At 49.5% G+C, this 21311-nt stretch overlaps 1 protein-coding gene across 2 annotated transcripts in view; it reads left to right on the top strand.

Annotated features, from left to right (window-relative positions):
• Positions 1-21311, top strand: part of LOC148451045 (uncharacterized) — a 57143-nt gene that overhangs the window by 15007 nt on the left and 20825 nt on the right. For both annotated transcript variants that reach the window (XM_088462345.1, XM_088462344.1), the window contains exons 2-4: positions 14341-14459; positions 15798-15924; positions 20816-20917. In XM_088462345.1, coding sequence (XP_088318471.1) covers positions 14412-14459; positions 15798-15924; positions 20816-20917 — 277 coding nt within the window. In that variant the 5' untranslated portion in view covers positions 14341-14411. The remainder of the gene's footprint in view (positions 1-14340; positions 14460-15797; positions 15925-20815; positions 20918-21311) is intronic.

Here is a 21311-nt window from a genome sequence, read left to right as displayed (position 1 = left end):
GCAGAAGTAATGCAGTGCATACACTCATATACCACCAAAATATTATATTCACAGTATCAAGGCGGGAGTGAAATGGACAAAAAGTTGCAGCTTGCATTAAAAAATACAAAATTATCAACAGAAATCAAGTACAAAAATTAAGATCAATTTGGTCCATTAACACCAGCCAATAAATAGGCATATATCTTCAGCTTGTGGCATTGATATAAAGACTTCATCACTATTTTCTCTTTTTCAAACCAGTATAAGAATAACAGAAAAAATACGGTAGTAACTTCAATAGTAATGAGGGAAATAGACAGATAGAAAAGGGTAAGGGGGAGGGAAAGTAAAAAGAGAGAGAGAATAGGGGGAAGGGGAAGATGAAATGAGCCATGCATGCCCAGGCCCAAGACTCCAAGACCATCACTGTCTTTTAAGCCTATGTAATTGGTGGATCCCATAGAAGCATTCTAGTTTCATACCATTGTGTTGATCTAAAACACTGTTGTACCTGCATTTTAATATCAGAATTTAAAGTATTAATAAAGCTTTCCCAGATTGAAAGAGATTGCTCTGTTTTCTCTTCCTTAATAAGGGAGGAATCAACCATTCCATTTTGAAGATATAAAAAAATTCTCTTTGAACATGGCTAATGAAGGAGGGGTAGGATGAATCCATTGTTAGAGGATACATTTTTTTTAGCTACAGCCAAAATAATAATAATAGTTTTTTTATAACTTAGAAACTCTAGTTGTTCTCGAAATGTATCCCAACACTGCCCATTCTGGGCGTTAATAGAAGATAATTAACTAAGTCAGCTAACGCAAACTGTTTCACTGCCATCCAAAATTTCTTAATGTCTTTACAGTCCCATAGTCAGTGCTCTCAAGATGCCTCCAAATGGGTGCATTGTGGACATGCAGAGGAGGTTCTGATACCGATAAGGTGACAACGCTTGGGCGAAAGATAACCTCTCTAAAATAGTTTGTAGAACATCTCCCTATACGTTATAGCAGTGATCGTTCAAAGGGAATATTGAAGAGTGCGCAAAATGTTAGCCTCCGTTGGATCCAGAAAGCAGGTCTGCCATTTAGTAATGCCCGACGTGGTGAATGTTCCCATAAAGTAAGGAAGTCTTAGGCCCGTATTCAATTAGGAGCGAAAAGTCAGTTGCTGGACTTTTCGCTGTCTTCGGCGCTTTTCTGCGTGAAAAAGTATCGCATGCGTCCCCGCGTATCCCCATATTCAATTACAAATTGGCGAAACCGGGACGCGGCGAAACTCAAACAGGCGAAAAGTCCTGGCGTTTTTGGGGAAATCAGCCTGACACCCCCCAAAAGATACTCTGACATGGGGGTTTACTAAGGGTACCCCCGATTAGCTCTGCTGAAGGTATTTAGGGTCTTTGAATGGTCTCAATAGGCGCTATTTTGCGTCTGTCAGCAAGTGGTGAAGAATAGCATTTTGCTACTTTTTTGGGGGAAAATAAGTATTCCCTTAAAATTTGGGGTACATGAAAATGGGTGCAAGCATATTTTAAAGTTTCTAAAGTCAAGCATTAAAAAGCGCCAAAAACTTACCTTCAGCAACCACCTGCAATAAAAAATACACCTCCCCCATACTTGCAGATGTCCCAAAATGCTATTTCGCTAGTTTTTGAATTTGTACCGCCACTTTGATTTTTTTTTGCCCATTTTTTCAAAGTGCTTTTTTGGTGTGTCCTTTGGGGGGGTTTTGTGTTTTTTTTTTTTATTCATGCAGTTAGCGTCAGGGGGGGTGTCCAAAGGGTGCAGGGAGGTTCCCGCAACGTTGCACCCCAGAACCGAAAAAGTTTTCCCGAAAACGAAATTGAATACGGCCCTTAATATGCAATAGAAAAGAGCTATAGCCCGATACGAATAGCCAGCGGACAAGAAGGCAGTATCCAACTGATTATCCCAATCCAAGGGAGACAAAAAAGATAAGACCCTACTGCTATAGTGTTGTGCCTGTAAAAAGGCTAAGTCACAAGACTGAAGGAAATCATACATGGGTTCGCAGAATACGTGCTATAGCTACAGGAATTTTGGGACCCGTTTTTTTAAACTGAGCGGGTCCTCAATTTGTTCTGTGTAGCGCTGCAGCATCCAATCACCGCCGTCGGCTTCTCAACCAATCACCACCGGAACATTCTCCAGACTACAGCTCCCAGAATCCCCGTTGCTTGCAGCTCCCCCTCCCGCGTTCTGCAGCGTGATGTGCCGCTCGCTCCTCTCAGAGTCTAAGTTAGACAGACTCCTATACCACCCAGTGCTCCCGGCACACTCCGGTCCCTCTCCCACATACTATGCTGCCGCAGCCCTCTACTTTCACTGTGCCTCAGTGGGGATCTCGGGCCTGAGGAAGGGGGAGGGGTGTCTGTGGGAATGTTGGACCAAGGCGGGGAAATTGTTGGCTGTGGGTGGGAGATGTATCAGCCGCGGTGCAAAACACTTCTTGCCTGTTGGTGCTGCAGAAACAGGTGAACACGGTGCTGGTGGAGAGGAGCGACCTGAAAGGTGAGGACCCCTGTCCCTGGTGTTACTCACTGCCTGGCTATGTGACCCTTCCTCTAGTTTTATTACTGGTCCACTGTGCACCCCCCCCCACTTATCCTGATTGTGTAACTGTGCATTCCTTCACTATCCCCAACTGTGTAGCTGTATTTCCCATTTACCGTGACTGCTAACTGTATGCAGTCACCATCTTACCTCCTTACCCCTAGCACTGCCTGTCCCTAACCTCCTCGTTACCCCCAGCCCTGCCTGTCCCTAACCTCCTCGTTACCCCCAGCACTGCCTGTCCCTAACCTCCTCGTTACCCCCAGCACTGCCTGTCCCTAACCTCCTCGTTACCCCCAGCACTGCCTGTCCCTAACCTCCTCGTTACCCCCAGCACTGCCTGTCCCTACTCCTTGTACCCAATAGATTGGATATACTTTTGTACCCTCCCTACACCCAGTAGTCCCTAACCTCCTCCTTGCCGCCAGTACTGCCCCAGCCATCTACACTTGCCCCCTCCCTACACCCAGCACTGCCTGTCCCTAACCTCCTCCTTGCCCCAGCTGCTATCTATCCTTACCCCCTCCCTACCCTTAGTACTGCCTGCCCCTAACCTCTTCCTTATCCCAGTACTGCCTCAGGTGCAATCTACTCATGCCCCTTTACTACCCCCACTACTACCTGCCCCTAGCATTGTCACAACTACGGTATGCACTTATCCCTTCCTGCCCCCAGCTCTGCCCACGCTAACTCCCTATCTAGCACCAGCTTTACCACAACTTCTCCATGCCTTTACCCTCAGCTCTACGCCTACTGCTGATTGTCCTTAACCCCCTCTATCCCAACTGCTAACTGCCCCCAGCTCTTTCCAAACTGCCGCCTGCCCTCACCCCACATAATATGTAATGGGACCCAAAACAGTGGAGTAGAATCACGATTTTTGAAAGTGAGGGATCCCTGGGACCCACAATTTTTTTTAGCTGACCACTATCACTGCATACTGTGTGTGTATGTCTGCTCAAACGTTAACAGATGCTTGAGCGAGGAATTGGGGAAATGTCTGAATGTGCGGTGTGCCCTGAGAATCCCTCCTCCGGAAAGGGTGTGCAGCAGACCTGTTCTAAAAGTCAAAGTAATACAGGTGGCGCTTATAAGACACCAGACATTTAGTGAGTAATAAATGTGCCCGTTTATTAGCTACACAATAATGCTAAAAATACATATTGTAAAAGCAGTAAATGCACACAATAAGCTGTTAGCGCTTCGCAATAAAAATAACATAGACTTATGTCAGTAATAGCTGGCAAGTGAGTTTAATTTGATAACTACTGTTTCTACTTCAGGGTCCATAGGGGGTCCACAGGGTTGACCTTGGGGGTATAGGTAGGGAACCAAATCCGGGCACCACGCAGTTAAAGCTTTTAGCTCCCAGGATGCACTTGGGTCCACTCTCCCTATAACCCCTCCCCCCAGCCAGAGGCACCTCAGTTTAAGTTGGTGCCCGGCCGGAGTCGGGTTACCGTTACTACAGGGGGGCTGCTTAGCAGCCCTAAGCTTAAAATTTATTTTAAAAGAGTTTTATTTTTTTTTTTTTTACTACTCTTCAGAGCGGCAGCATCAGACTGTCCAATGGACGTCTGAGCTGCCGCTCCTACACCCCGCCGGCGCTGCGACGCCAGTACAGATCTGGGGATCGCAGCGGGACCCCAGAGTCTGTACTAGCCGGACTCTGGAGGAATCCCTGGGCTGCTGCCGGATCGACGGGGACAGGTAAGTCGCGTGGTCACCGCTTGCGGTAACCCGCGTGTACATGCAGCCTTATGCCTCCGGTCTCTGGGGACAGACCGGAGGCGCTAGCGGTGGCGGCGGGCTCCCCCTCCATGGAGGCATACCCCGCGTGTCCACAGCCCACCAGGGATTATAGCGGCAGCGGGAGCCGGCATCCCGGGGGGTTAATTGCTAGCCAGGGGAGGAAGCCTTCCCTGTCTAGCGGCTCCTCCCCTCAGCTCAGCGCGCCTTTCAATGCTATAGTCTGGCATCGCTGAGCTGCTTCCTCCGCGGGCCACGCTACTTCTGAGGTCTCCAGCGGCCATTATTTCTCTGTGGTGCTGCAGAACTCCTAGGATGACAGTGAGCCCAGTCCCCCTGCGTACCTGGCCATTTTGGGTGAGTGTACACAGCGCTATAGCCTTCCCATACACTGAATCTGGGCAGTTGAATGTAGCGACATTGTGCAGTATATTATATGTCATGCAAATGTATGTATATATATTTTCTACTTCAGGGTCCATAGGGTATCCACAGGATACCTTGGGGTATAGGTGTGACGTCAGTCGCTGGGCACCAAAGAGTTAAGCTTTCAGCCTCCCAGGATGCACTAGGTCCCCCTCCTATACCCCGCCCCCGGGCCAAGGCACCTCAGTTTAGTTTGGTGCCCGCCGGAGTCGGGTGCACCTGTTGGAGTGGGGGCTAGAAGAGCCCCTGAAGCTTTTTCTTCATGCAGCTGTGGCTGCACATCTGGATGAACAGCATGGACAGTCAGTCCTGACGTCCATGCTGTCTTCCCTACACCCCGCCGGTACCAGAACGCCGGTACTGATCCGGGGATGCTGGTGGGCGTCTGGGGTCACAGCTAGCGGTGACCCCAGATGCTCCGGACCATGGCCGGATTCAAGGGGGACAGAGGTAAGCAGCGGGGTCCCGCGGTGGGTCCCCGCTGATCACATGGTCCTAAGTCCCCAGGCAGGGGGCTCCCTGGGGACTGGCTGCAGCGTGGAGCCAGGCGACCAACCTGCGCTTCCACTACCCCCTGGGACAGCGGACCGCAGCAGAGCGGTAGCGCTGCAGCGTCCCAGGGGTTAAATGCATGCCAGGGGAGCGCGCCTTCCCTGTCTCACAGCCGGCGCCTCCCCCGCTGCACACAGCCCTCTCTGCACTGTGCTGACTGGTCCTGTGTCAGCGCTCCTCCCCCAGGCCAGCTTCTCTCTGCTCCTCGGCGGCCATCTTTTCTGCAACGCATGGTGAACGCTGCTGGAAGTCTGGAAGGAAGCATCGTGGTCTGGGTCCCCCCGCATACCTCTCCTCCGCTGTGGCTCAGGTCTGTGTATGCAGCGCTGTGTCCTACCAGGCCCTGTGTCTGTGTAGTTGAGTGATCAGCGCTGTTAGTGCAGGAATTGTTATTTCTCTGCATTGTATGTGACTGTGCTAGCGCTGCCTGTAACTTTTCTTCTCTAAACTGTCAGCTTTATTACTGTCCCTGTTCTTTCTGCTAAAGCCCTTGCGGTGCGGTGCTGCAGGGTGGTCTCTCGCCTATTTAATACTTAATTGGTGAGAGAGGTCACATACGTGGTGCCATCATGTCTGAAAGTGATTTTCCCCTCCGGCTACAGTGTACCACGTGCAAAGTACCGTTAGCGGAGGGGGAGGGTAGCGCGGAGGGCCTTTGCCGGCAGTGTTTGTCCATGGCGCGGCCTATTACGGTTACAGCACCGGTACAGGAGCCGCCCTGGGCTTGTTTCGCACAGGCGTTAACAGCTTTAGTGGGCCAGTTAGCTCCGCAGCCCGCGTTTACTCCGATGGGTTTGTCCCAGCAGTCTGTGGTGTCGTCACCCATGCAGGGGTTCCCACGACAATTGGTGGTACCCCACAGTCTCCCTATTTCCCCGCTCCCGGGTTCTCAGGAGCCAGCGTGGGTTAACTCCCTGACGAGTTCTGTACAGCACTTGTCGGATGTGTTGCAAGGGGAGTCTGTGATGCGGCCTCATAAAAGGCCGGTGGCGTCTCTGTCCGCTCCTTATGAGGATGACGAAGGGACGTCTGATGATGGGGAGATTCTGGATCCTTACGATCAGGAACCTTCCAATACTAAGGACGCTGATGCTAAGTCCAAAGTATATATTCCTGGACTTATTCGGGCGGTCCGCACAGCCTTGGTGATTGAGGACGAAGTTCCCCCAGCGGCTAAATCTAAGTATGCCTTTTTCAAAGATGTGAAGGGCGATGCCACAGTCTTTCCTCTTTCGGGTCAGTTGGTGGACCATTTAGAGGAGGCGTGGAAACAACCTGGCAAAAGATACCAGCCGCAGAGACGCCTGGCGGTGGCTTATCCGTTCGCGGATAATTATTTTGCTAAGTGTGAATCCCCTCCACAGGTGGATTCTCACGTGACCCGTCTTGTCCGTAGTGCCACATTGCCGATGCCATCCATGTCCTCCCTTAAGGATGCTACGGACCGCAAGGTAGAAATCTGCCTGAAGTCCGCTTATTCCCTTGCAGGGGGGGGCAGCACGGCCGGCTATGGCCATTTGCTGGGTTGCCAGAGCGATGGAGCGCTGGGCGGATTCATTAGAGGCTTCTTTTGAATCCGACTGTCCGGCCGAACAGGCGGAGTTGATTGGCAATCTCCGTGATTCGGCCACCTACATCAACGAGGCGGCTCTAGACATTAGTACTCTGGTGTCTAGAATTTCTTCAGCAGCGGTAGCTGCTCGTCGCACCTTGTGGCTGCGATCCTGGAAGGCGGACGCAGATCCAAGAAAGGTCTGGAAGCGTTGCCGTTTACCGGAGAAGTTCTCTTCGGTCCGGATCTGGATAAGATTGTGGCCACGCTGGCGGCAGCCAAATCTGCTTGTCTCCCGTCGGCCGCTGCTCCTTCTGGTTCTGGACCATCGTCCTTTCGGTCATCTAGGGCCCAGGGCAGGCCCAAACCACAGTCGTTTCCTCGACAGGCTGGCCCTAAGAAATCGGTCAAGCCCCGGAAACAGGCAAGGAGTACCAGACGTCCGGCCCCCAAGCCAGATGACAAGCCTGCGGCCTTACGGTCCGGGTCTCCCCTTGGGGGATCCCAGGGTGGGAGGCCGCCTGCTGCAGTTCTCCCGGTGTTGGTCGTTCACTACGACAGACACTTGGGTTCTGGAGGTGGTCTCTCACGGGTACGCCCTCTCCTTCCGGCACAGACCCCCGGCTCGATTCTTCACCACGGGTCTACCATCAGACCGGAACAAGGCTACGGAGCTGCGGAAGGTATTGCACACTATGCTCCAGGCTGGAGTTATAGTGCCTGTTCCATTCTCCCAGAGGGGCCAGGGTTTCTATTCAAATCTATTTTTGGTACAGAAACCCAATGGGTCATATCGTCCGATTCTCAACCTCAAAGCACTCAACAAGTCTTTGCGGGTCCCGAAGTTTCGGATGGAGACCCTACGGTCCATCATTCTGGCGCTGGAACCTGGGGACTACATGGTGTCATTGGACATACAGGACGCTATGGCGGTCATGGCGGCTTCAAGGAGTCCGCATGTTGCCGTACTTGGACGACCTGTTATTGGTGGCAGGATCTCCAGAGCTCCTGTTACACCACTTGGACCTGACCATTGCACTGCTGCAACGGCACGGCTGGCTAATCAACTGGCAGAAGTCCACTCTAATCCCGTCTCGGAGGATTCTGCATCTTGGAGCCTTATTGGACTCGGGACAGCAAAGGATCTTCGTGACGGAGGACAAGATCTCTGCTTTACAGTCAAGGGTGCGCAGTTGTCTGCACAGCCGCCGGGTGTCCTTACACTCGGCGATGAGGTTACTGGGCTCCATGGTGTCGGTGTTCGACATGGTGGAATACGCCCAGTTTCACTCCAGACCTCTGCAGCACCTGATCCTGTCCAAGTGGAACGGGCTGCCTCAGTCTCTGAAGTTCCAGACGATTGTGCGCACCCCGGAGGTTCGCCTGTCCCTTGCGTGGTGGTTAAAGACGACCCACCTCAACAAGGGACGTCCCTTCTGGGTTCCAAATTGGGTCCTGTTGACAACGGACGCCAGTCTTCGGGGCTGGGGAGCAGTTTCGGGTCCACACTTGTTCCAGGGCAGGTGGACACCGACAGAAGCGGAGCTTCCAATAAATATCTTGGAACTCCGTGCGGTCTTCAATGCTCTCCTGCAGGCACAGCGGTTTCTCCAGGGTCACCCGGTGCAGGTCCAGTCGGACAATGCTACCACCGTGGCCTACATAAACAGGCAAGGAGGAACTCGCAGTCGGGCGGCTCTCGTAGAGGTCTCTCGGATCCTGGTTTGGGCGGAGCGCAATCTTCCGGCCATATCAGCGGTCTTCATCCCGGGAGTGCTAAATTGGGAGGCGGACTTTCTAAGTCGCCAGGACGTTCATCCAGGGGAATGGTCCCTGCACCCGGACGTTTTTCAACTACTGGTGGACAGGTGGGGTCTTCCAGAAATCGACCTCATGGCGTCCCGGCACAACAACAAGTTGCCGGTGTACGGGTCTCGCACAAGAGACGAAGGGGCGTCTCTGGTGGATGCTCTGTCCGTCCGGTGGACGTTCAGGTTCGCATACCTGTTCCCTCCGGTCTCCCTTCTTCCACGGGTAATCCGGAAATTCAAACAGGAAGGAGGGACGCTCCTGTTGATAGCTCCCGCGTGGCCCAGACGGCACTGGTTCTCAGACCTTCAGGGTCTGTCCGTGGACAGTCCTCTGCGGTTGCCACTACGATCGGACCTTCTGTCTCAGGGTCCTTGTCTTCACCCGGACCTGACTCGGCTGTCTTTGGCGGCGTGGCTGTTGAGACGGCCATGCTGAGGTCCTGGGGGTTTTCCAGCTCTGTGGTGCGTACCATGTTACGAGCTCGGAAACCGTCTTCCGCGAGGATATACCATTGCGTGTGGCATACGTTCTTCCAGTGGTGTCGACCGAGAGGTTATGCACCGCGGGAGTTTCGTCTGTCTCGGATTCTCGCCTTCCTGCAAGCGGGACTAGATCATGGGCTTCGCCTTGCTTCTTTGAAGGTACAGGTTTCGGCCCTATCTGTCTGGTTTCACCGTAGGATTGCTACAATCCCGGATGTGCGCACCTTTATGCAAGGTGTTCTCCGTATTCAGCCGCCCTTTGTTCCACCTGTGGCGCCTTGGGATTTGGCTGTGGTCCTGGGGGCTCTCCAAGGACCGCCGTTTGAACCACTGGGCTCAGTGGATATTAAATGGCTAACAGCTAAGACTGTTTTCCTTCTGGCCGTTGCTTCAGCCAGACGTGTTTCTGAGTTAGGGGCTCTTTCTTGTAGACCCCCTTTCTTGGTTTTTCATGGGAACAGGGCAGTGCTCCGCACTCGGCCCGAGTTTCTTCCCAAAGTTGTTTCCCAGTTTCATGTTAACGAGGAAATAGTTGTTCCGGCCTTTAACTCACCGGGTCTTTCCGTGGGTGAGGCCTCTTTGGATGTTGTGCGGGCCTTAAGGACTTATGTTGACCGCACTTCTTTGTTTAGGAAGTCGGACGCTTTGTTGTCCTCTATGGCTTCTGTAAAAAGGGTTGGCCTGCTTCAAAGCAAACTTTGGCAGCCTGGATCCGTATGGCTATTTCTGAAGCTTCTCTTCATGAAGGCCTACCGGTCCCTCCTTCTCTGAAGGCTCATTCCACTAGGTCTGTGGGTCCTTCGTGGGCAGCTCGACGTGGTGCCTCGGCAGTTCAGATCTGCAAGGCTGCTACGTGGTCTTCTGTCCATACCTTCGTGAGGTATTACAGGTTTGACACCTTCGCCTCTCAGGATGCTTCCTTCGGGCGGCGGATTCTCCTTTCTGCACAGGAGCGTCCCCACCCTTAAAGGATACTGCTTTGGGACATCCCCAAGGTATCCTGTGGATACCCTATGGACCCTGAAGTAGAAAATATGAGATATGGTAAGAACTTACCCTTGTTATCTCTATTTCTACGAAGTCCATAGGGTTCCACAGGACTCCCTCCCTGTCGCACCTGTGCTGCAGATGGGCTTTGCTCTGGTCACCGGTTTTCCGTCTCCCTCTGGTGAGAATGTGATTCTTGTATGTGTCCAGATCTTTGTTCTCTCTCTTCCTTCTCCTCCTCCGGCCTATGGCTTGGTAACTAACTGAGGTGCCTTGGCCCGGGGGCGGGGTATAGGAGGGGGACCTAGTGCATCCTGGGAGGCTGAAAGCTTAACTCTTTGGTGCCCTGCGACTGACGTCACACCTATACCCCAAGGTATCCTGTGGAACCCTATGGACTTCGTAGAAATAGAGATAACAAGGGTAAGTTCTTACCATATCTCATATTTTTCTGCATTGTATGTGACTTATGCTATTGCTGACTGTCTGCTTTTTCTCTCACCTGTCAGTGTATATCTATCCCTTTTCTTTATCTGCCCTAATACAGGTGTACCTGGGGTGGTTCTGAGACCTCACATATATATATACTTGTTAATATCTGTGAAGGTTTGTCACATACTGTTGCGTGCTGCACGTTGCCATATTTTAGATGGAACTGTGAGTTGCATACGCTGATAATGGGTCCCTGCAGCTAATCTTAGCGTCAGTCAGGACCGGTATGGCGCTGCTTAATATTTCCGTCAAGATAGTCAGATATATCTGACCAGGAGATTGCACACAATACTGCAACCATTATTGCTATCCTGCAAGTCATAGCCTGCAGGTAGTAGTGCGGAGGATTTTAACTCAAAGGTTTATGTATGCGGCACCATCTGGTGCCGGGCCCCTTGCACGACCCCCTTAAAGGGCGGTTTATTTCTCAGGATCCTCTCCTTTGAGGATCTCCGGGCGGGCCCCATTGTCGTCACTCGCTTGGAGTTACTTCACCATACTGCCCTTTTGAACTCGGGGTATCTCGCAATTTCTTGCAATTTACCCCTGTGCAACAGACTATCGCTCCCCGCCGGGGTTTTTCACAGTACATGAATTACCTCCGATACCACATCGGTCTGTCATTCCCCTTGTAGGGATTACCACAACGGCCACCCTGGTGGATGTCGTTTTATACGAAATACTAATTGGCGTGATATACGCCCTGTGGTTACTTCCCAGTGGCTCTGCCGTGAACTGGATGGTGCATTCGGCTCTTTCCCTCTCACATGGGGGGAGCCGATTTCAAGTATTATTATCCCTGCTTTGGGGCTGGTAGCCAGGTTCATTCTGGATATAGAGAATGTCGATCCTGCACCTGTATCATACATCTCCCGTTTTCTGCCCAGCGGGTGGATCTCATAGCGGGAGTCTGGCTGTCGCCAGATACGAGGAGTCACAAAGGCCTCCTGTTTCCCATTCCCTGAGGGTCCTCACAAGTAATGGAAATCCCCTTCTGGGATGGATTTGTAGGTTAATCGTCGGGTTACAGGCATTAATGCGCCTCCCATCCCGGCCTGGACGGATTTTACGGATCCGTAGGTGGTAACTTTGCCTGAAATCAATGTACTCGTTTTCAGGGCCTGTTGCCCGTCCTACCATGGCCATCGCATGGTGATGCTTTTGTGACGTTTTTCCCCTCCAACACGTCTGGGCTTCAAATATCTTTTGCCGCTCACATAAAATATGCAGTGGTCATATGTGGGATTACCTACATGGGATGCCGGTCTTCTAACTTTCAGGGTTTCGGCGGCGTCTGTATCCGCCGCAATACCCTATGGCTGCGTTATGGGAAAGCAGAGGTGCAGACTCCTTCCATGGGGAAGATCTTGTTTGGTCCTGACCTTGACAAGATCGTTGCATCATTGGCAGTATCACTAATGGGGAGATACCATCTTTAGCTACTCCCACTACATTCGGACTAACTCTGTTAAGTCTTTTTGTCCTCAGGGTCAGCCTAAAGGCCTGTTTTTTCCTAGGCTGTCGGCCTCCATGGGGGCCACCATATCCAGTACCGAGCAGTCCTGGACTTCCGGACGACCCTGTTTCTACACCTGAGGATATACCCTCAGCCTGACGGGACAGGTCTACATCTGGGGAATTCCAGAATGAGGTACTGATTCTCAACGGCCTCTCATTGCTCAGGCGGCCTCCTCACAGGCATTGTTACACGGGCCCTTCTTCAGACCTGATCAGGGCCTTACAATCCCAGAAAGCTATACAGTCTTTGTGGTAAGCAAAGCTATTTCGGCCAACCTCACTATCTCAGTGAGGGACTGGTTGTTCTACTTTCTGGGGCAGTGACCGACTGGTCCTCATTTGCCTATACTCTGTCTCAAATCCCTGAATCAGATTCCAACGGTGCCTCGAACAGCGATCCGATGGAAAAAAACTCGATCCATCTGGAGGGGAGTCAATTATGGCAAGGCCTGGAATGGAACTGAGCACATTCCACCCTACAAAAAGGTAGACACTCTGGTAGACCGCGCATCACAAAGAGTAATGACATATGTCGACTGCACAGATATCCGCACACTCCAAGTTGAAGAGTGGAGATCTTTTCTTACGCCAGAAAAATTCTCAGTGGTTCTTTGTTCCCTCCGGGGACAGTCAATGGAGCCGCTGGTTGTGATAGCCATTACATGGTCTATTGTTTAAGCTCTCTCTCTCTCTCAGGGTGTTTAAATCAACCAGGAGAGTGTCTGAATTGGGAGCGTTCTCATGTGGCTCCCTCTTCTGGAGGGCATCATGTCAGGGTGTGAGTTGCTCTCGCCCTGTGTTTCTTCTTAGAGTGGTTTTTAGGTTCCATATTATTCTGGAACTTATGGTACGGCCATTCAGTCCCCAGTCCTCTCGGCTAGTGTGGCCTCATTGACTGTGGTCCGGCCTCTTTGGCTTTATGTGATCCGTTCAAGTTCCTTATGGTAATCGGACTCCTTATTGGTGGTCTGCGGTTTCTGGTTTTCACAGGAAACGATGGCTGGCCTATAATGAAATGTTGGCTGGATGGCCTCGTATGTCTTCCTCAGGGGCCTACCCATGGGTGGGCATTTCTGTCGTTGAGGCTTGTTTTTTCTTGGGCCATGTAACCCTCGTGGGCGGCTCGTTGTGGCGTCTCGGCTGTTTTGCCTTACTAGGTGTCCACGTGGTCTTTTGTCCATACCTTTTTAAGGTTCTAGGCATTGGTTTCCTTTGCCTCTCAGGATGCTTCCTTTTTGGCGACTGATTCTCCTCTCAGCACAGGAGCGTCCCCACCCTTGGTTGAACTGCTTTGGGACATCCCCAAGGTCAACCCTGTGGACCCCCTATGGACCCTGAAGTAGAAAACAAGAGATATGGTAAGAACTTACCTTTGTTATCTCTGTTTCTACGAAGTCCATAGGGTCCACAGGGCGCCCGCCCTGACGCACCTGGCTTCATATGGGCTGTGTTACTGGTCACCGGTTTTCCGTCTCCTTTTCTGTGAGTATGGTTCTAGAGTGTTCCAGTTTTCTCTCTCTTTTTCTCTCCTCCTCCGGCCTTTGGCTACTTACAAACTGAGGTGCCTCTGGCTGGGGGGAGGGGTTATAGGGAGAGTGGACCCAAGTGCATCCTGGGAGCTAAAAGCTTTAACTGCGTGGTGCCCGGATTTGGTTCCCAGCCTATACCCCCAAGGTCAACCCTGTGGACCCTATGGACTTCGTAGAAACAGAGATAACAAAGGTAAGTTCTTACCATATCTCTTGTTTTCCACATGGAATAGATTGAAATGGCGGTGGCTATTTAGCCTCCGGTTCAAATCTCGACAGCGGCTGCCCGACAGGATGAAAATCCCGACAGAGGCAGGTAAGTATGGTAACCTCCTCTCCCCTTGAAAGCGCAAAGGAGAGAGCTGTCTGAGGTTATTTCAGAAAAAAATATGGGTCCTAATTTTTTTCGTGGAAGAGTACCAACAAATTTGTCTGTACACTGGATAAAAAGAAACATGATCCATTTTGTCTGTATTTTGAACACTTTATAGCTGACTTTTTTTATGTTTCTCATTGTGCAAAAAAGCTGTGCCCACTGTTTTTACTCTTCAGGAAACAACTTGTCATCTTGGCTTGTAAAAAGGGCAAATATACTGTAATCACCCTCAGAAAAAGAGAGCGGGTCATACAGGTGTAGATGGTTGATGTTTAAGCATCTAAGACGAAATTGTTTCTCACAGGAAAGAACTGTCAGCGGCCTGAAGAGAACAATTTTGAAGGAGACCAGGTGCAGTTTCTCCCTGTGGCTTACATGGAGCATGTAAAAAAGGAGATATCCTCTTCTGGAAAGAGGAAGGAGGTAATTTCTCTGATATAGTTACAGGGAAGTCAGTGATGTGTGCGAATCCTGTGATGTTTTGCACTGCTTATGCTCCATAGCTGAGCGCACACAACTGCATCTAGTGGCTATTCATATCTGTACACCTCAGTACTATCTCCACTTGCAACTGAAGAGGAGAAACTGTGTGGTAAAGGGGCGTTTACACATAGTTTAGTGATTGTATGTCAGACTGCTTTCTTGCACCGGGTATAGGGCTTGGGCGTATGCTTACAATGATGGCTATTTCCACAACCGGATGAATCTTGTCTATGCGGTCGCCTAAGTGTACAACTTTCCATGTGGTGAATATCCATATTTAGTTCCATGCACAGAAGTAAATGCGTCTTTTCCCCCACTACAGCCCAGTTACGCCTACCTAAACTTACATACACTTGTTTTGGGAATCATGTGCGTTGCAAAAAAAAAGCTAAATTTGCTTGACAAATGTATGTGTTCAATATCCGAATGAACTTGGTCTACCAGATTAAGCAATTACAAAAATAACAACTAATAAATAATCAGTGTTCTCCCCAGGCTGTTTCCTGCGGGCGCATCGCCCGGCAGAAACAGCCTGCCGCCCGGCACTTTTCCCCACCGACCCCCGCTGTGGAACGCTGGCCTCTGAAGTGACCGGAGGCTAAAGAAGCCTCCGATCACTTCAGAGGCCAGTGTTCCCAGTGATGCACTGCGCGGGTGACGTCATGACGTCACCCGCGACGTGTGGAGCCTGCCCCTCGGGGCCAGCCTGGGGGCACTGCACAAAGGGGCCAGCCTGGGGGCACTGCACAAAGGGGCCAGCCTGGGGGCACTATTTAAGCCTGGGGCACTGCATAAGGGACGCTTTAAACTTGGGGGCACTGCGTAAGGGGCCAGCCTGGTGGCACTATTTAAGCCTGGGGGCACTGCATAAGGGGCCAGCCTGGGGGCACTATTTAAGTCTGGGGGCACTACATAAGGGACCAGTCTGCGGCACTACTTCAGCCAGGGGGCACTGCATAAGGGCAAAGCTAAACTACAGGGAGCAATGCATAAAGGGGAAAACTACAGGGGGCACTGTATAAAGGGCACAAATACAGGGGGCACTGCATAATGGGCACTTGTGACTGAGAGCCAGTGGGGGAGCAGCCTGAGACATGTCGGGGTGGATTGGTAAGGGAGACAGACCTTTTCCCGGCGCGTGCATAATTTTGAAGGCCCCCACCCGGCTACTTTTGGATGCCACCCGACTGGAAAAAATTTCTGGGGAGAACACTACAAATATTTTCTTAATGAAACAGACAATTAAGCAAAGTTGTGTGGACCTTTGTATATGTGCAGATGCAGATCCACTTTGAAGATATCGTTGTGTATTTCACTAAAGAAGAGTGGGAAAGTCTGGAAGAGCCATGGCAGATTCTTTACAAAGAAGTGATGATGGAGAATTATCAAAACTTCCTGTCGTTGGGTGGGTCTGAATACCGATCGCTGTTTAATTGTAATTTGTATCAACACTGTTTATTAATAGTTACTTATATAGCCTGCACACACATTGTCATTCACATAAGTCCTTGTCCCAGAGTTTACAATCTATATTCCCTAGTATACATAACTAAGAGAAACGAAAAGAGTACTCCTGTGGGGGCACGCTTAAAGAAAAATAACAAAAAATATTTTGCAAATAAAAATTAACTTTTATTAGTATATGTTAAAATATGGAGCAATGTAGGTAATAACAAACATATTGGTAATTATAATGGAATTTCTCAAAAATGCTTGTTGTGCTACAATTATATCAAGAAGTGAAATATTAGTTACTACACAATAAATTTCTTCTCAAACTTATTTATGGCCATGACATTTTTTAACTGATAGTGTGAAGCAGAACTTATGCCAGTTAAGTTGTGCTTCTGCATATATTGTAGTATGTAACTGGCTAGAGGTATGTAGTGAAATATAGGTATGACCCTGGTATTACTTAAAGACATACAGGGGTATTCAATATGGGAGCGAAAACATCGTTTTTGTGTTAATATCGGAGGTATGACGTCATTATCGCAGGTTTTACTTTTACACCATATTCAATTTCAAAGACTTATCGCAGTTTTGAAAAGTCTTTGATAAAAAACAGGGATAACTTTTCACCATTGAATAGGTGTCGAAAAAAAGTGCAGAATTGGGGTTTAGGGGTGCAGGCTTAAAAAAATAGCCTGCACCCCTGGGAATGACATTTAAAAAAGAACTGTGTCAAAAAAAGTTTTAAAAAAAAATAGGGACACCCCAAAAAATTTATTTAAAAATTGGGGTGAAAAAAAAAATATGGGAAATTGTATAACAATAGGGAAATAGGTTCAGGGCTATTCTGCAAGTATGCGGCAGGTGTTTTCTAGAATAGAATTATAGCGGCAGGTGCACAATTGCAGAATTTTTAAAAATTTACTTTAGGGACTTAAAAATATGCTAGTACCCATTTTCATGTACCCCAAATTTGATGGGACCACTTAAAAAAAAGAAAAAAATAACCTAAGTGCTCTTCTGCAACACTTCTTCAATGTCGGGAAAAAAACATCTGCTGTGGCTATTTAAATCCCCGACTTTCATTTAAAGACTAAAACGGGGGTACCCATAGTGTTCCCCCATGTTTTTACAAGTTTAGGGGGGTCTTACAATTTTTTAAAGGAAAATTTTTTTAACTTTACGCAAATCCAACTTCGGAGTTTCCCGTTTCCGTTAATTTTATATTGAATACGGGGATAAGCGGGAGCGCACCCGATACTTTAACGCAGGTAAAAACTCCGATATGATACGTTAACTTCGACAGTGAAGTTAACGTTTCATATTGAATACCCCTCATAGAAGCATATTCACAAAATGTGTTTCATGTAAAATCCTAGATTACATGAAATACATAGAAATGTACACAATAAATATATATGCCTTATACTCTCAGATAAAGTGGAATCGGGGCAATCGATAATGCAGGATTCCATTGTGGGGCTGGGTTTATGAACTTTAAGTTTGTTTACTACGTGGTTACATTAAAAGAAAGAACAAGACCAAGTCTTTCATTTATACCCCTTTCAGACATAAGCAAAAACCTGTGAATTTGCCGGGGCACGACGAGTTGACCCGAGTTCTGCTTATGTCTGAAGGGGCTTAACTGGGTTGACAGTCCCGGGTCCGTGACCCTGCAATCTACCAGGGTTATTCCTGGGACTTGCAGCCTGTGTCAGTGCCACGGCTCATGTCTGAAAGGCATGACCCGGGTCTTGATGACCTGGGTCATGCCTAAAAGGGCTTGATTGGCGGGCTCTGGTAAACTCCCGGGTCTGGTGTGAAGAATGGTGACCGGGGAATAACCCTAGTTCATCACCCAGGTGTGAAGGGATGTAGTTTTAATCCAAGCTGTCGGGATGCTGGTGTTCAGGATCCCGACACCAGTCAGAATCCCGGTGCCGGCATCCAGACTGGAAGAAGTGAGGTTAGGGGTTAGGCACTAGGGGAGGGTTAGGTTTAGGCTGCGGGGAGAGTTAGGATACTTACCGACAAGTGTTGATATCCTAACCCTGTCGGGATGCTGGCACCTGGATTCTGACCGCCGGGATCCCATACCCAAAAGAGGGTAAGTATGTAAACCTGTGTCCAGGATCCGAGCCTGGTTAAAGCCGGGATATATGTCTGAAAGGGGCATTAGAGGAAAATAATAACAGAGTTAGGAAATATAATCTGGACTCTCATTCACAGACATGGAGCATCCTTTTTCCAGGTCTCTCACCCATTTAAACCGCATCCTACATGTAACAAACATGCAGATACCTCTGACAGCTCTCCCACCAATTGCTGTTCGAGAAACCTAGTCAGCCGTTGTGTACTTTATTTTATAACATGACAAGCCAGCACACGCTCACCAGGGAGACACAGGAGCCCCCAGCAGAGCTTTACATTTCTGGTACCTATTTTTCTCTCCAGCACTTCATACAGCAGCACAAACTCATTCATCTGGTTGTGAGCTACTTAAAGCTGCCACAGGCTATACCCAGACAAGGCGACCGATCCTCCCAGCATGTGCCTGGTAAATGAGCAGTCTAGTGTCTGTAGAGCCACTTGTCTCCTCTTGTGTGTATCAGGAGGGGAACAATCAGCTGGGAAGTCTAAAGCATGGGCAACTCCATTTTACCCGGGATTGAGCACTGGGGACTCACTTATGAAAAGTAGCCGGGTCCCCGGGGACGCGCTGTGCTGTGGCCAATCCCTGACAGCTGGCTGCAGCACATCGTGTCCCCCCTGCAGAGAAAGACACAACACTGTCTGTTATAGCAGCCAACGAGAGTCAGAGACTCTCGTTGGCAGCTGCTTTGGAAAGCCGTGCTGGGATCAAGTGTCTGATCCCAGCATCGGCACAGCTGCAGAGGCAGGCAGAGGAGATGTGTCCTCTGCGAGACACATCTGTGCTCAGCGCTGGGACAGTGTGTTTGTTCCCAGCGCCGGGTAAGCCACCGCGGCGGGTACCTGGTGAAGGGACCGCCTGGTCCCTTCCACCAGCGTCGGCGGTAAAGTGGCGATGGGAGAAGCTTGTGGCGCAAGCTAAGCGGAGCTCGCTGCCAGGAAGCGGCGGCGGTTGTTTGGCACTGACCGCAAAACAAACACTGCTCCCTCTCCAGCAGCCAATAGGAGCCAGATGCGACGAGCCAATAGCAGCTTGCTGCATCATAGCCCCGCCCACTCGCTGCTGAGCGGGAAACTTCAGTACGGCAGCGGAGGGGAGGAGGGAAGACCTCCCGAAGAGAAGTGCGTCACGGCAACAGTTCTGGTGGCAAGAGTCCAGTAGACGGCGTGATCAAGGAGGAAGAAAGGAAGAGGTGGCGCCGCTGGTCAGTATGGGCCAGCGGCAGAAGACTGAAGCTGAGGACCGAAGAGGACTGCGGGGGTGGAAAGAAAAAGAGCTAACGAAGCCCCCCCCCCCCCCCTGCAGCCTCTACCGCCGTATGGGTAGGCGGCCTTGGGCCACCGGTATTCAACCCCTCCCTAGACCACCAGGGTTGTCGGGCTCTAGGCCTGTGGGATAAATTCAGGCAATAGGCCTGTGGGTATATAGGCGGACACAAGGCCCGGGCTACATATTAGGCCCAATTGTATCTGCCCCACAAATAGGTGTGAGTGACCTGGGCATTATTCCTAGGTCACTAAAGGGCAAAATAGGTGGGGCACTGCATAGGGGGGGATTAATACTGGGGGCAATGCATAGGGGGGGACTATTACTGGGGGCAATGCATAGGGGGGGACTATTACTGGGGGCAATGCATAGGGGGGGACTGTTGCTGGGGGCAATGCATAGGTGGGGACTATTACTGGGGGCAATGCATAGGGGCACTACTACTGGGGACAATGCATAGGGGCACTACTACTGGGGGCAATGCATAGGGGCACTAAAGGGCATTAATGTGCGGTATCATTTGTAAGGGGTATTACTACTGCATGGCATAATGTGTAAAGGCCGGGCATTAATATGTGGCATAATGTGTAAAGGCCGTGCATGATGTGCACCACATCGTACTTTGCATCGTCCCATCTGACGTGCAGCACCGCATTTGGACGATGCGATAAATGACGGTGTGGGCATCCACACTATATGATGTGGGGATGTCTTATGCTGTTGGGGGTATCAGATGGGCATTTTAGGGGCATGTGGGGAGGTCTGAGAGGCATATGGGGAGCTCTAAAGCATAAACTATGATGGGACCCAGAAATGGTCAGCTAGGACCCCATTTTTTTTTAAAGTGGTGGGTCCCTGGGACCCACATATTTTGTCACTCACCGCGATCACTGGACACACAGCGTCCATTCAGGAAACGGCTATCAGTGCAATGGAAATGGGGGCAGCTTGCAGCCCCCGGAAACATTACACCTGACTACAGAAGGAAACTAGTCAGTGGTGGCAGCACTTCTGAGTGTGACGTAGGCACTGTTTTAACAGGTTATAAGCAGGGGGAGTGTTTGCACCCCACTGTCTATGGCACTGATGTCAGGAACCAGTGCAAGAAATGCCATTCAATATACTTTCCAAGACTTTAAACTGGAGCGTTTTTATAGTATTCTCGATGAGACTAGTGTGTATACAGAATATTCAACACTATAAATTATGCTACTTGTAGTACAAATTGTGATCATTTAATACAACAATAGATGATATAGTAAAGGCTTAGTGAACTGGTGAATGCTGAAAATTACATACAACATAGACTTGTGAGAACGTTAAATGTGGGTTTACCAAATGTGACTAATGATTTGGGGGCAGATGAAGCGACACGTAATTATGTTATAACCTTTGCGAATTGTTAAAATGTCTTTCTTATTTCCAGGTACTCTGTGTCTGAAGCCTGAATTGATATCATTAATTGAACATGGGCTGGATCCATGTTTTGCGGTGGTAAATACAGAAATACACACAGGCTTATCTAGAGGTAATTCAGAATTCAAAACATTTTGTTACTGAACTTAACATTTTTTTTTAACTTAAGTAAAATGAGATGAACAATAGCTTTTTACTTAAGCGGCAGTCAGAAACTAGTTTTTGGAGTTACAAAACCATTAGCATTTCAAGTTTCTTTTGAATCTGCTCTATTTGTTTGTTATAATTCTGAAAATTGACAACCTTGTTCGTGATCTGCTGCAGACCATGAGCATTTTTCTCTTCTATTTATCAGGGTCCTCGCATATGGCCACCACGTATGGCTTGTAACTCAAGCTAATGACTTTTATTTTTTACAAAATAAAATCCCATAGATTTATGTATGTTTGTGTATGTCTATATTTTATATATGAAACCATAATATATTTTAAGGATGATTACTTTCA

This window comes from Taudactylus pleione, unplaced genomic scaffold (genome assembly GCF_031769625.1).
Source record: "Taudactylus pleione unplaced genomic scaffold, aTauple2 ptg001191l, whole genome shotgun sequence".
NCBI lineage: Eukaryota > Metazoa > Chordata > Amphibia > Anura > Myobatrachidae > Taudactylus > Taudactylus pleione.
This window is presented reverse-complemented; position numbering and strand designations above follow the sequence as displayed.